The 13,407-nt window shown below is 39.3% G+C and overlaps 1 protein-coding gene across 1 annotated transcript in view; it reads right to left on the minus strand.

Annotated features, from left to right (window-relative positions):
• The window catches only part of SCUBE1 (signal peptide, CUB domain and EGF like domain containing 1), a 306,573-nt gene that overhangs the window by 109,119 nt on the left and 184,047 nt on the right, over positions 1 to 13,407 (minus strand). The window contains exon 8 of the mRNA XM_026652281.1: positions 743 to 859. Coding sequence (XP_026508066.1) covers positions 743 to 859 — 117 coding nt within the window. The remainder of the gene's footprint in view (positions 1 to 742; positions 860 to 13,407) is intronic.

Consider the following 13,407-nt stretch of genomic DNA (forward strand, 5'->3'; position numbering starts at 1 on the left):
TTGATAGAAATATCAGATGTTACTCCCCCTCCCCCCATGTTTTAATTACACTCATTAGGGACCAAATCTGAAGATCTTGCTATGATTCTATGAAATTAAACTCCCACTGGAGCAGTGAAAGCTGAGTAAGGCCTACAGTATTGGCCTTATATAAATATACTGATATAATGTAATTTTGTCTTGTAATTGGCTAATTGTTTTTGGCAGGAAATGAGCAGTGAGAGTCTGTTAATTTGCTTCTTAGTGTGGTGCAATACTCTGAAGCTATCACTTGGCCTTGATTATTGATTCTAAATCCTTCTCCCTTATTTCTCCTTTGGAAGGGATAACGTATTGATTGTTTGTGTGGGTAAATAGTCTGACCAAGGTTTTCAAGTAATTAGCAATTCTGGGAGACTCAATTGGTGGACACATTAAAGGGGCCTGATTTTCAGAAAGTACTCTGAAAATCAGGCTTTTTTGGGGTTTCTCAAGTTGCTTCCCCGAAATCACTGGTCAGATTTGAAAATCTTGGCCTTGGTGTCTAATTTCTTAAAAAAACAACAATCTCAAACAAACATAAAAATCATTAGAATGCATAATGCAAAATTACTCCAGAGGAAGGCGAAAACTAATAAATTCAAATGCAATTACTACACCATTAATAGCCTTAATAGTGCACTGATTATATATCTGAATATTTACATCCAGTACTGATACCGCTGAAGGCAAATGATGCATTGCAAAGCAAACAGAAGCTGACCTTTGCATGTTTTCCCATCAGGCTGCAGGGTAAATCCAACTGGGCAACTGCAACGTACCCCTGTCGCCGTATCCTTGCAAGTACGATCACAGCCTCCATTATTGACAGCACATGTTTCTGCGGAATGAAAGAGAGAGCGAGAGAGAGTGTAACAAAACATTCTGGGGGCCATCCACTGTCTGGGCAATATTAAAAAGTTATAGAAGCAATCTATGTTGAAACAAGCTAACTCAGGCAAAGCTCTTAAGATCATCCCTGGCCCACGTACTTGCTGAATTGGATAGCATTTTCACAAGCAATTATTTCTATCCAAAAAATTAAGTCTATATTGATTATATTTGGTGAGTCCTTTTGAAATATCTTAGACAATAGGATGAATTATTTAAATATGAAAAGGTCAGCTTCAGAAACAAAAGAATGCAATTGCCTTTTAAAACAGAACCAGGGACTGAGTCTGTTTCATATCAGCTGGTCTCTAGCCATGGCTTTTCAAGGTTCATTAAAAAGAGGTCTCATGGTCTAATGAACTTTAAAAAGCAATAGAAAGCAAGGCATAGTGCTGGACTTGGAATTGAGAATTTAAAATCCTTAGTTAAGAAAGAGTTAATGGAAAATTAACTACATACATCACTTTGACAAGAATCTACATGCCCAATCTGTTCTTACTGAACTACAAGCAAAAGGCATCTGGGTTTTGTCCACTTAAAGCTTTTTGCAAATTGAAAGGAGTTTGGAGTGGGTGGGAGGGCATAATTGAGGTCACTGAACCCATTCCAAGCTGTGTCATTGAAATTTCCCAGTGCTTGTAGTATGTAGAATGGTGGCTGGGCAAACACAGGCAAAAGAAAGCTACAATACTTTTTAGCTTTTACAATAGCCGGCAATGGCTATTAGGTACCGCTCCATAACAAAAATCTTCAACTTCATCAGACACACACAAAAATGCCCACAGCTATTATATATATAATGGCAGCTGGCATTTTTTAGTTTTATTTTTTGGTAATGAAGTTGAAGGATTTTTTGTGTGGAGTGGTACCTATGTGTGTGTGTGTGTGTGTGTGTATACACACAAACCACAAGTATTATTGAAATAGATAAAAGGCAAGAGAAATTATTGTCTTTCCTTTGAGTCACAGAATAGAATGGATGTAAGGATGCCAGTTTTATTTGTTGGTCTGAATGGTATATTTATTTGATAGGTATTTATGGCAGACAGAAGTAACCAACCAACAACCATATGTAGCTGGCTACTCTGTCTGCAATTACTTTGAGACCGCAAGGGAAATATTTCACAGTCTTTTACACAATTTATTTTTCAGTTTCTCCAGTTCAGATGAAACTTAAAATAATAAGCTTGTCATTGTGTATCTCGGTCCTCTTCGTCCTGGCCTTCCCCAGAGACGCTTTGTCAAAGCTTACTCAGATTTATTGACTGACTTCTATTGCCACCTATTTGGAGTTTGTGTTACAACTGTACTTTGCAGACAGGGTCTGGCAACAGCAAAGTGGACATGCTCATGCTGAATCTCCTTAGTATATTATGTTGCTCAAAATATAAAGCACTTTATCTTTCAATTGACAAGCATTCAAAGCTGTTCTTCTGATGGAACCAGCTGCTGCTTCCCCTGGGAAGATCCTTCATTGGCTCTCTGGAAGGCCGTCACTGCTTCAGATCAGAAAAATTTCATTTAACTCCTTTTCATTGGCACAAACCTATATATCAGTTTTGGAATGTGCTACTGGCATTTATGTGCATTATGAAACCAGCGACTGGGAGACAGGGAGGTATGCATTAATAGCATGGCACAATTTATATATATATAAATATACACACAAATATATATGTGTGTGTGTGTAATGTGCCAACATTAATACTGTAATGTGTGGAAACATCTGTAATTGCTAGCAAGAGCACATTTGATGAACAGACCAATATATCTTTAACAGAAAACTTCCAACAGACGAGGCCGATTCTGTAATCTCTTATTCACAAGCGCAATTTTCACTCTCAAGTAGTCAATAATTCAAAGAAACTTCTTGCACGAGTAAAGATTACTCATGCGAGTAAGGACTTGCAGGATCAGGACTTGCCTTGTTTAACCATGTACTTTCCAATGATCATTTTCCAGTTTGGCTGGGGGAATCCTTTTATAGGTTTAAATGTTGGTATTTTCATATATATTTCAGAGGGCCGAAATATCAAGTAACTTTAATTCTCAGGATGAGGGGAAAAAATCAGGTCATTTAAAAAACTTTTTCACCTAAGATCATTTCTAGGGAGCCCCAGCAGTTTAAAAAGTAGAATGATTTGTCAGGGCAAATAGTTAAGGTTAAAAAGCATGAAAAGGTGTTAAAGACATACGTTTGGCATGGCACTGCAGTGAGTTGTAAATCTTATGTTAACAGATTAACTACGGTGTATGGAGAGCCCTTCATTGCAGTTCATCAACAACAGATGAGCATTACTTAAGCAGCAATATTTCTGCTTTCTGGATGACATCCAGTGAAAATGAATAGACACAACAAACTTTTTTCTCCCCTCTGGCATGGATGACTGGATCTATAGGGTAAGGGGCAGTCACTGAACAAGAGTTATTTCGATGTATAAATAGAAGGGATCATGCAAGCTTTTCTTACATTCACAGAGATTTAGTAAAAGGAAGCAAAAAGAACAATGCCCTTCAACATCTCTTAAAGCAGAGTTGACTGTGCCTTTAATAAATGGCAAATTTTAATAGGATGAAGACTCAGGGTAAAAACAGAGAGACTGACAATACTTATAGTAACTGGGGTAATGGGAGCTGTAATGATGAGACTCCTTACAAAAGATGGCAGGAGAAAAAAATTAGTTAAGGAGAATGTGAAAAGCAGGGTGGTGGAGTGGTGCATTAAATGCTATATGGAATAGAAATGTGTAGGAATGCATATAACATTTAAACCTGACAGCACCAGCAACATACCTGTTCAGTTCCAAACACCTTCACACTTTAGATCTGAAATCCAACTTCAGATCGGGATCGAAATAAGAGGCAGAACCAAAACCCTTGATTCAAAGCCACCAAATTTCTTAAGGGGTGTGGGGGGGAGGAAGGGGGAGGTGGGTAGAGATGCGGAGGTGTGAGATAGAGAGGGTTAGGCTGGGGATTCCAAAATCTGGATCAGAATTTTACACCTTGAATCCTTCTGGAGTTTTGTATATTGGATGGCACTGATCATACCAGCCTTTAGTGTCTGTGCATGACAACCTCAGCACAGCCACTACCCTCAATGTTTGCTAGGGTTTCAAACTTGATTTGCTCATGTTATGCTGATGTGTCTTCTGTTCTACTATGGGGGTGAGGGTGGGAGCCTCACACCCATTTTAGTGAGAATGCAAAGGAAAGACCAAAAGCAAACAGTGTTTGGGTAGTCTGCCCCTCGAGAAAATGTAATGCAAACAGTTAGGACATTTCTCTTTGGATGAAGGTAATACTTATTTGGTGAATGTGTAAGATTTTCCAGTGAATGTAAAGCTATGCTTGCAGTCCCATATAAATCCTTTATTGAGTTCCCCAGGTAAAACCCAGATAGAACTGGTACTCCAGGGAGACTAGCATACAGGGTAGTATGAGGGTGTTTATGTATATAAAGAGCTATGGGGCAAATTGTGTGTTCCTTACTCAGGATAATCTCCTACTGCTTAAGGAAAGGATCTCAGATATTGGCTCACTGGGATCCTTAGATAGAAGGCACTCTAAAAATACAAATCATTATACATATTATATGTCAAGTCCCTATTAAAAAACATTGTTGTTAGTGGAATAGCACCTCACCTCCAGTTATGTTAAGGAATATACATGGGTCCTGCATATCAAGATGTTGTCCTAAAAAGAACAAAGCCGATGAATGATATTGAAAGTTCCGTAGTAGCCCATCAGCAGTCCTCAAGATATTATTTGAGGTGTCCCATGTGTATCAGATCAATTCTTTCAATTTAATGAATGCCTTTTCAGTGTCTGAGAGATGCCTACCCTTTTAGGATTGAAAGAGAGGTCCCTTATGTCCAAAACCGGAAGCTCTTGAGCTAAAGGAGAATCTCCAGGATGTGGCAATAGAGTTGTTGTGAAACTTTTAAAAGGAAAACCGACACCAAACGAGGCTCAGTTGGGCGTTGGGTTTTGTTAAAAGCCTGAGCCTCTGAGCACATTCACCATGGTTTGGGAACCTTTCAGAGAATTTAGTTTTAAGTAAGGGCCTAAACTAAAACCTTGAAGTTCAGCCTCTTGGACCCTTGCATGTAACCCAACCCTGTATTCAAATTCAATTTTTGAAAGTGGCTCCTTATTTTATGAGCCCATTCAAGATCTGACTGTCTCAAAATTTGGTGTGTTCAAAACCCAGATCCAATTTTTGTGGCCTGGTATCATCTCTAGAATCAAGGTAATTGGAACTAATTTTGTGTTTTTTGTTGACAATCAGGCAAAACTTGGAATTTTTGGCTATTTACTTTGGCAGTTTGGATCCATTTGAACTAAAACTCGGCAAAAAAATTAGGAACTGTGAACCCATATAAATCTAAATTGTGTAAGAAGGTACAGATGTACTCTATAGAGACCAAAGCTTCCAAGTTTAATTTTATTTTCTATTACTTCCTTCTCATGAGTAGGGGAAAAGCTCCATCAAACATGTCGGTAGGTAACATGTTAAGTTTAAACAGCACACTTTAAGTCCACAGGGCATCCTAGTCAACTTTCTATTCAAAGACTGTCAAGATAAAACTCAGATTTACAGTAGGAAGCACTAATTTTCCAAAGATTGGAGCATGGGAATGGAGACCTAGTTTCTTTCCCAGCTTTGCAACTGACTGGCTATGTGACCGTGGGAAAATCACTTGAAGTAGAGCTTATATGGAAACTTTCTGTGCCTCAGTTTCCCCTATATAAAATGGAAACCTTACTTCTCATCATTGTGAAAGAGAGGTGAACTCAAGCCAACACAAAATGTTTTTATGTAATTATGAAAAATTAACGTAAACTGATGGTTTGAATTTAAAATTTCTGCTGTAAACCCAGTTACTAAATCCTCCAGTTTATATGTCCCCCACCTCAATCCAACAGCCAAGCCATTTGGAATACTGTACAGTTTAATAAATATAAACTAAAAGATAATTTAAACAATATTTTAAAATGATCGTATTAATTTTAAACAGATAAAAAGTTAACAAAGATCCAGTTCAAACAGGGGAAAAGGGAATGAAGTAGAAAGGTAACAAAGGGATCATTGATGAGCTGTCTGAAAAATCCCAAACAAAATAAGTAATTTTGAAAAAAATAAATAAATTAGAAGTATGGGGAGAAGAATAGAGGCAGATTTCGAAGAGGAGTGAGCTCCACCATACACACAATAAAGGTGTGATCTCATACCTACTACTAGAAGGCTGTATCAGAGGGTAGATAACTTTCAGGAAGAGCCTCACGGAGAAGGTGTTGAATATAGCCTGGACTTCTACTGTTCAGGTTTAAAAAAAATTAGTGAGTTTACAGTCAATCTGCCATTGTATAGGCAGCCAGTGTAAATAATGCTGGGTAGATGTAGTATACCCATACTCTGCAGACTTGTACAGTGGTGTGCAGCTGTATTTTGAACACGATACAAGATACAGAGAAGTGTTGTGGGAAGCTGTGTAAGGAGTGAATGATTGTAATTGCATCTGGTGTCCAAGAGGGCATATTCTGCTTTTGTGAAGTCATCAGGGTCTATTATTTATGTAAGAATTTCACAAACTGAAAATATCCACTTTCTTAACATGACCAACCCCTAGCTCTCTACCAGTGCATGAATTCTCTTCAAGAGCAGGGAGTCAAAGCAAGAGTGAGCCTCCTCACACCAGCGACTTCTACACAGCAGCAAGACTTTTCCCTCCAGGATTTAGGACAAGAGAGCTCCGATACACCCACCCAATGCTATTATCCAAGCATTCCTTCAGAACAGAGGCTGAATATGCAAAGTCCACTGAGCAGGACCAGCTGCGTATCATTCGCATACTGATCTGATGATATCGAACATGGTGTTTAGAAATTGTCTCACAAAGAGGTCTCATATAAGATGAGCAACATGAAAGGAAAGAACACATCTTTGAGGGATGCTGAATGTCAAATAACTTATTGCTGACACACAATTGTCTGTCACCTCTGATTATCTTCAAAGTATGACTGGAAAGACTGGCAGGCAGTTCTAGATACACCAGCAATGTTCCATAATGGCTAGTGCAACAATCCAGGGCTCATATTAAAAAACCAAATAGCCAGTTTAAAACCAGAAGAGATCATGATCTTTATGAAGACTGTCTCAAATGAAAAAGAAAGGCTGGGGCCTACTCAGGATATCATGTCCAAATAGTCTTGGAACTGAACAGCTGTTGCCTTCTTAGTCACTTTCCTCAAAAAGGGAATATTAGTGATTACAAGACTAGTCAATAACCACCCAATATGGAGAGGTGATATCTTGAAGAATGGAAAAACTTCTGCCTAGTTAAGGATGGTCAGCATCCGCTCTGACAAAGAGAGGCACTGCTAATAACTAATTATACCCCAGCCATACTCCTTGGTTTAAGCATCCATGCTAAGGAAAGATCAGAACCACAGGGGATGGGTCTCACAGAACCTAAAAAAATCACGGACATCCTCATCAGAAACCAAGTTAATTGACAGCCATGGGAGCCAATCCATTGGGAATTTGTGGCTCTACAATCAAAAGACCTTTACACTTCCAAGCCCCAGTATAATATACAGTATTATGAAACAGAGTAGCTTCCCTTTAAAAGCCTACTTTTCAAAACATAAAGCACAGGGAGTGGCATTTTCAAAGGTGCCTAAGGAAGTTAGGAACCCAGCTTGCATTGTAAATTAATGAGAGTTGGATGCCTAGCTCTCTTAGGCATTTTAGAAAATCCCATCCAGAGAGGATGAATAACTTGTCCAAAATCATAGAGCAAATGAGTGATTGAGCTAGGAATAGACCCCAGAAGACCCTTTCCAACCACTAGGACACACTTATTGTCCATCCAAATACCAAACAGGTTAGAAGGTTAACTTCTATAGACCACAAGACTTAACACATTGGGCCAAGTTCATCCCTCTTACAGCTGAAATGAGTTCATTTTGAGTCACCCTGGTACATGGTGCATTCTAATTTGTCGCGATTTTTCATATTTTCAGAGATGAGTCAGGACTGAGATCCCACAGGCAACCCAGGACAACTTGCTTTACCTGTGAGCTATCTAGACAAGTTCATCGCTGGTGTAAATGCACTGATGTCAGTGGAATTACATTAAGGATGAATTTGGACCCTTGATTTTATAGGAACCATATTGCAATATTCTGTGAAGAACAACCTATAGGTGGCTATGTTCAAGACATAGTCATCACAGATGCAGCCAATTTGTGCTGTCATTTTTCAGGGTATAATCACATATTAAAAATGGATTGTGATAGTGCAATGAAGAGCAGCTAAAAGAAGCTGGAACAAAGAAGGGAATAATTAAGGACTATGTCCAGTTGGGAATGGGATTGATGTGAAACAGATTTGTTTTCATTGTTCAATGCATCAGCTAAAAAGAAGATGAAGTAAATTAAAGGCTTTGAAAATACAGCAGAATTATCAGAAGAAAATCCCTCTCTACCCACTGACCTTTACAACTTGTGTCATGGAAAGAACTTTCAAGCTGGACACCAACCATTCCATTCACGTGTCTTTTAAAAAAAAAAAATCCCAATTTGCCTCCAAATAAACAGCCCTTAATACACTCAAAGTGCTCCCAATGTAGATAAAATCTGATGGTAGTGGTTGGTTGTTGTAATACACAGATATCATTAGTGATTTTACATCACTGAGAGAGGGATTTTCTAGAGTGTGTGTAGCCCTCAAAATCTTTCTGAGCCTGTGAGGGCAGCACTCTGTGTGTGTGTGTGTGTGTGAGTGTATATTATATATAAGACTAAAACTCTAATGGTAGAGGATTATCATTTTCCATTATGCTGATGAAAGGATGAGTTCCCAAAGCTCTTATTACAACTTTGAAAGTGGTGTCTTACAGTGAAAGGAGGGATCTTTGCAGCAATGTGTGTACATTACGGGAGTAGTTCTGGGTATGACTACAATTTTGCAAAGTGATACTTGAGGAGTGCTGAGTGCTATGTGATTGATTAGCTTTCTAAAGCCCTGGAACTGCTTTTGTTGTCTAAAGATATCACCTGAAACAAACAATATAAAACTCGTAAGACTGAGATCCTCATAATGCAAAAGATACAGCAAATGCCATGTCAGCTATAATTGGTGTCTGCTTTTTTAGGGAAATAGCCTAATATTTTGCTTGAAGGAGAGAAAAATCAACCCTTATGGAAAAGGATGAATACCTACAGGGTTTGTGTAGGAAATAAGTGGGTTATCATAGAAATTATTCTTAAAAACCAACATAATTTAATAGAGAATGTCATTTCTATAGAACTCTTGAACCAATGTTTAGAATTCTTTAGCACAGCAATATTTCACTGTTAAATTCTGCACTGTAATTGGAAATACGTATATATATGTATACATTCTACACACATATACACACATTCTACAGTTTTTTAGAGTAGTTCCTATACAATGTCATTGAGAATCTGATTCTGTTCCCATTGAGATCAGTAGCAAATCAATAAATTAGGTGTAGACACAGGCTCTTGATTTCTGTAGAACCCAGTAGGTTTCATCCTTATGACATGAGTCCAACAGAGGTATTGGTAGGAACATCTGAGCTGGTGAGCATGGGAGGCAGCCTTCCTAGCCATTTCCTGTAGAGAAGACCTGACACTGCAGGGAAACCACCTGCTCCAGGGGTGAGATGGGGGGAATGTGTAGCTCAACAGGATCTGCTGCCACAAGTAAGAAGAACCCTTACTAAAAGGGTATAAACTGTTTTGAGGTTAGGGCAGGTTGTTCTTTCAATCAGAATTGGTTCAGCCATCCCTAATTATAATATATGCCAAAGACTGACGGTCAATTCATTTAGAGCCCATGTAACTTTTCTTTCCAAAAGACAATTTGTTACACAACTTTTTTTTTTTTTTTTTTTTTTTTTTAACGATTGTATGAAAGTCCCAAATGTAATAGGCTCCTGTGGGGCTTGTTGCTGTCCAAGGACACTGATCAGGGTTGTGCCTCATTCTGAGGCAGAAAAGGAATGGAAGAGGAGAACTTAAGGGGATGGGGAGTCCCTTAGAAGAAGATCTTTTCCTTAAATACTCCAAACCGATTTTGAGTGGTCAAACTGTATAGGTGTGTTTGTGTGTGTGTGCGCGCGTGTGCACATACAGGGCACCATACTGAGTTTTGAACCAGAGGAGAGATCAGCATAGCTGAGAGGGAGAGGCAATAGTGGATCTAAACCAGTTTTCCTCACCTAGATCCTAAGGCTGGCCAAGGGCCACAATGACCTTAGTGCAAGTTAGAGCAGCCTAAAAAGCAGCCTCTAACTTGAGCCAGCTTGTAAGGCCCAAAGGCCATGACCCCAACAGGATCCAGTGGTGCTGGAATGATTTTTATAGTGAGGGTGCTGAAGTTGGAAACCATGTATTTGGGTTGTTACTACTTCAAGCCAGGGGGTGTGGCAGCACCCCTAGTTTCAGCACCTATGACAGGATCACCAGAATGCAGTGCCCTCTGGCCTTGCACCAACACATATCCTACACCAGGAGGGCCAAGAGGAGCTAACATAGAGCCAGTTTTATGCTAGCCCAAGGATTCCTTCATGGAGAAGAAATTCTCAGCTGCTCATTTAGAGCCACTTTAAGGTCCCTTAATAAGCACTGCGTCATCAGTTGTCATTGCATGGGCCAGTATCTGGCTAATAATGTCCTGAGCCCAATCCTGTCTCACACTATAATCTGTACAAGATTTGTACAATACAGCTGGCGGAGTACAATAATTTCTGGTCAGAGTGATAGTCTAAAATTCAGTTGTCTATCAGAGCAAAGGTTCACATGTACAACCTGCATACCAGTCCTAGTCATAGAAAAACGAGCATTCACTCTTAATCCAACTGTCTATACGTTAGCTTGTGTAAAACACAGACCAACATTACTGTGCTTGTGAGACAAATTATTCCCAAATGAGTGAAGATTAAAGCCACATCTGAAAGGAAACTAAATGCAATTTATACAGAAGTACTAAAAGGCATTTTAAAGTTTGCAGAGAGCATTTGTTGTCATAATGCTGCCTCCCCCTTTCTTGCCATTTTTCTTTACTTTCTGCCTTGATTCTCAGTAGATTTATGACAGACAGAGCTGATTTAAGAGAAGCCAGTAGGCAGGCCTGCATTTGTGGGCAGAGAAAGGAATATGTGAGTGGGTAACATTTGAAATTAGGAATTTGTTTTTTAGGTCTTAAAGTGGAACGTCAAGGGGTTAGAGGTTTTGTGTGTATGTACAGACAAACACACACAGACACACACACACATTTTATGAGGATATGAAAAATAATGGACAGCATTTTTTTGACACATCATGCACCAAATCCTCTCAAATTGGCTAATCTTAAGAATTCACAATTAATCGGTGTTAACCAAGGGTTATCAAAGTAAAATTGTGTGGTACTAATGTAACTGTTGAGAAGAACTACAAGATGACAACTAGAAACGGAATTTATATGATGTAGAAGGCTAATACTTGGAATCAAATAATAGTTAAGGTTACAAATGAGAAGAAGTCTGGTGGTTTTATCTTAATCCTTATTTATACTCTCATAAGGTTCAGCCAATGGACAGTCTCTCCACAGGAAAGAATGATAGTTGTGATGAACTGAGTTATAGTGGGAGAGGCTGGCAGAGTACCTACCTGTAGTGCCTTGCTCAGCTACTTGTCCCTCATTTTCAAGAGTACTAAAATTAATTCTCAAAATTACAGACAGAAGGAGGAAAAAGGCTGTCTCAAGCCTTCTTATCAAGGGACAGAATACTAATTAAGACCGACACATAATGTGAAGTCAAAGTGGCTACAACTTTTAGTGACAACGAATACAAATGGTGCACTTGTGAAGGGTGCTGGAAGAGACATAGTAAATCTGAGAGAGCGCCTTAAAATCTCCAGGCCAGTGGGCTTGTCAGATCTGAGGTTGACTGGCCAGTTACCTGATGGATAGGTTGCAGGAGTGTTCAGAACCTGTGATCCATGGCTTGGGCAGAACCTGTGACAGAGATACTTCCATCCTATATCCACCTATGTGGGCATCACGGATGGAAAGCCACCAGGTTATGCAGCACCCCGTATTCCCCCAGCATCTCTGCTGAACACAGTGGGGAAGGCTCCTTTGCTAAACATATGCTGCACTCTGGACACACCACTAGCAGCCTGCTGCTCCAGATGGGGCCAGATGAGGATTTGGGCATGGAAATGCTGGTAATGTCTGCCATTGTGCCACTTGTTTGCAGTGGGCGGTATTTATATTTTGTTAAGAATAGGAGAGTTCCATCTTACCTATTATTAATACCTCAGAATTGTTCTTCTCATAACATATCCACCTACCAATCCAAAAACTGCTGGATATTGACCATGTCCAATAGAAATTATAAGCAAATGTACATTGACCATGACCCTTTATGAGGCAGGCAGATGCTCAGAACTCTAGAAGTAAGTTTTCCTGTTTGGAATGAACCCTGATGAGATGGAAGAAAATAAGGGGGAGGGGGAAATTTAAAGGAGGGACCCCAGGATTGGCAAATAGTTATTTTATGAGATTAAATTCTGAAGATATATGAATTTTCTAGTAAGACAAAACTATACTATTCTCATACAAATCACCTTGTATCAATCCTGTAGCTTCAGGGAAGTAGCAATCAGAAGAAGAATATGAGGAAGGGAACAATACTAACATGTAATCACATGATTGAACATGAGCAAGAAGAACAAGAAATTGGATGAATTACATACACAGGGAATGAAAAATGTTAGATGGGAAGGAGAACCTGCAGGATCAGACGACCAATGGTTAAATTTAGCACTGTTCCCTCCCTCATACTCATCTTTTGATCGTTACTTCCCAGCAGTTTCAGGATTGGTAGAAGATTATTTGTATGAAAATGAGAGGAGGATCCCACTTCCACCTTCTATTATTTGGTGAAAATGTGGAGAGACAACAAGGCTACAGCCTTGGAGATCTGCTCCTAGAAAGGCCTGTTTCTCTGCCTTGAGAGTTGCTACAGATCTAATGAAGCACATCTGAGACTCTGGTGATGTTTTATGAACATTAGAGGATTCCCTAGTGGCTGTTCTGGTAATCTGAATAGTGGCTTTAAGGAACCTTTTGACCTTTTTATTATAACTGATGAAGACAGCTTCTTACCATTTCTTAAAGGTGAAGTTCTATTTAAGTAGACCTTGAGGGGTCTGAACACAACTAAGGAATGTAGAATATCTCCTTCTGACAGGATGGATTGGGGAAGAGGATCATCTGACTTAAATATAGAAAAGAGAATTGACATTTGGTACTGGTAATGATTCTGGAGAAGGTCGGAGACCTAACCATCAGGCAAAGGATTGGAGAAAAAGGGTCTTTACAGGAAATAGCACCCAATTCACTAACTCTGTAAGCTGAAGTGGTGATAATAATGAAGGAGACTAATGGCTTGTCTATGCTCAGGGCCGGCTCTA

Source organism: Terrapene carolina, unplaced genomic scaffold (genome assembly GCF_002925995.2).
Source record: "Terrapene carolina triunguis isolate 2854851 unplaced genomic scaffold, T_m_triunguis-2.0 Scaffold112, whole genome shotgun sequence".
NCBI classification, from domain to species: domain Eukaryota; kingdom Metazoa; phylum Chordata; order Testudines; family Emydidae; genus Terrapene; species Terrapene triunguis.